The sequence below is a fragment of the Protobothrops mucrosquamatus genome, unplaced genomic scaffold (assembly GCF_001527695.2).
Source record: "Protobothrops mucrosquamatus isolate PMUCROS unplaced genomic scaffold, P.Mucros_1.0 scaffold212, whole genome shotgun sequence".
NCBI lineage: Eukaryota > Metazoa > Chordata > Lepidosauria > Squamata > Viperidae > Protobothrops > Protobothrops mucrosquamatus.
The window spans coordinates 422,379-425,284 of NW_015386566.1; the positions used below are offsets into that span (position 1 = coordinate 422,379).

General features: G+C 40.6%; 1 protein-coding gene across 1 annotated transcript in view; it reads right to left on the minus strand.

Moving 5' to 3' along the window:
• Window positions 1-1,816: 1,816 nt before the first annotated feature.
• Window positions 1,817-2,906, minus strand: part of PIANP (PILR alpha associated neural protein) — a 13,783-nt gene continuing 12,693 nt past the window's right edge. Inside the window, exon 5 of the mRNA XM_029283752.1 lies at window positions 1,817-1,838. Coding sequence (XP_029139585.1) covers window positions 1,817-1,838 — 22 coding nt within the window. The remainder of the gene's footprint in view (window positions 1,839-2,906) is intronic.

Sequence of the window (2,906 nt, forward strand, 5' to 3'; positions counted from 1 at the left end):
TGTTTAGCAATGCAAATTCCAGTGGCTACGTATGGTTTATAATCTTTGGGTTGCCCATCTTCAAATCTCCACCTGAAACGCTATCTCTACTACTTCCCTACTTGGAAGGGCACAATGCACACTATATACACCAGCTAGCACCGTCAGCAGTGATACCTCAATTTTGGAATCTCTTCCTAGAAGAAATGCATTTGGCACTGACTACAATGCTTTCGGAGGCCACACTTATTGCAAACCAAAGTTTTCATTGGGGGCATCAGGACAGGTAAGTCTCATCCAATCATTGTAGTGGGGAAATCAGAACTAGAATGAAATGCTATAGAAGGGCAAATGAAGGGGGACATAAAAGGAATACCTTCTTGGCACCATAGCTATAGCAAGTAATGTGCTTAAAAATTCAAGAACAGACAGATGGTATGGGTTGCCTACATACTACAGTGCATTAGTGGTGCTAAGGAATTACCTTTCTGCAGTTGGCAGTAAATTTAATTAATCAGAGATTTTACATATACAAAAGGAACAACACTTGCTGCTATCAAGAAAATCTTAGCATGTTTATGCACAAAAAGGTTCTGTTTAGTGAAAGTTCCTAGCAATATAAACAAACAATTTCTTCTTTTAATTCCTCAATAGCTAGTTTTCTGCCACAGAGGGAAAGGACATAATTCCACAACATTTTTAAGACAAAAAAAAAAGCAACTAACAAACCCCTCCAATGCATTTTTGTTCTGCTGTCAAAACAAAGGCTGCATTGGGTTGAAGAGCAGCTATTCAGAGGGCCATTAATAGGTTTTCACTTATCTCCCATTCATTCTCATTATGAAGCAATCAAGCATACCGCACCTGCAGCCAGGAAATATTTAATGGGAAGCACAAGACCCTATCAAAGCTTCAGTTATGGTTAGCCTGTCATCACTAGACAGTATAGTCTTGCAATTGTTTCATTGAAATAGCCATTGGCTTGTTTGTTTACGACCATGTTCTCCGATTATCTCTGGGCAGAGGTTTTTGTTCTGTATTAGTTAACTATAAACAAGCAATGGTTTTCAAAGGAAAGTGGCACATTTGGATTAACCAGGTCCTAGGTTCAGTATGATACTAGAACACAATTTTAAAAAGATGAACAAGGGATGGCAATTCTAGAGAAAAGGTTCATCTGAAAACCACCATAGGAAATTGAGTGTGGTATGCTGTTTGTTACTGACTCTTTGTATCTAGTTCTCCTTAATCATACTTTTACTTTCTATATAGTATGTTGATTCCCACAACCCAATAAGAACCGCATCATCCCCCCCACCCCACCCCAAATGATACTAAGAACTGCCCTTTTGGAAGACCCATCAGATCCCACGAAGAGGAAGAGAACAAAAAAAGTTGGGAAGGAAGGGAAGACACACAGCATCCTGCCTCTTGGTATCAAGCATGCTTACTAATAAATATCTGTATGCAACTGTTTGTGTCAAGATACAAGGGAGACGTGTTTAAAATTATTATCATACTAGTAACTTTCATCCGCTTGTTCCTTCCCCGGGCCTTGCTGGCATGACACTGCCCTAATCACCGTGCACCATGGGGCTCCTGAAAGCCCAGCCTGGCGGGTTGAACCTGAGCTCATCTTTGTTTTAGTTGGGCCCGCAGTGATGGTGGAAGGAGGTGACACAAAGGGATCCACAATAACTCTTCTGTTGCACCAGAAGTGGCATTGCAGGAGGATGGGACTAAAGAAAGGGCTGCCGCTTCTGTGGGACTCCCTTGAAGATTCAGCATTTGAGCTCATTACAAGGACATCAAGCCTTATTCCTTCCATTGCATTCAGTCACAAGTTCACCAGTGGAATCCTGGGGGAGACAGAAGTAGAAACGGAGTGGGAGAAAATTAGAGACATAAATAAAAAGTATTCCCAGTACTTAGATGCTATGAATGGAGTGGCTTTATCTGCTTTCTTGCAATGCTATCATAGCCCGGATGGGATTATTACTAAAACCTCCTTAGTTCTCTATAAAAAGGGATAGCATGTAAGTTATATGCCAAAATGATAAATTTTAGGAAAGTTGACAGTATTTCCATCAACTATTACATTTAAATAAATTTACATTATGCACATTCGGTTCATGCTTTCTCATTGCTGCATCTCTTGTCTTCCATTTGTGGGAGGAAGCTCCTATAGACAGGAGTCTTTAGAAAGAAGAAGGATATAAAACTACCCGTGGGACAAGAAGAGAAGAGCCCCCTCGTGGAGTCCTTTCTACTCATGTCACTCCCATCTATTCCCAAAGAACTCAGCACACAACATCCAGGGCATCAAGATGGAGCGGCTGATGACAATAGCAAGGAGTGGAATATCCTGATTAGAGAAATGTCTTCTGAGATACCAAGGGTGGAAAAAAATCAAAACAAAACAGTAAAACAGAAATGGGTGGTCAGAAAAAAATCCTTTTATCAAAAATCCTCTCTCATACTACGGGTGTCTGCCTTTAAGTTGTAACTCTACAGGTGGTCTCGACTCATGACCACAACTGATCCCAACATTTTCCATTGGAAAGCAAAATAGCCGTTAAGTGAATTTTGTCCCATTTTACAACCTTTCTTTGCCACAGTTGTTAAGTGAATCTGGCTTTCCCATGGACTTTGCTTGTCAGAAGATCGCAAAATGTGATCACATGGATCCCGGGACACTGCAACCGTCATAAATACATGCCATTTGTCAAGTGTCTGAATTTTGATCATGTGGCCACAGGGACGCTGCTGCATGGTTGTGTGAAAAAGACTCATAAGTCACTTTTTTCAGTGCCATTGTAACTTCAAATGGTCATTATACAAATGGCTGTAAGTCGAGGTCCACCTGTATTAATATTTGATTCTCACTGATCAACTGTAATTTTCGATGGATATCCAGCTGCTGTTAT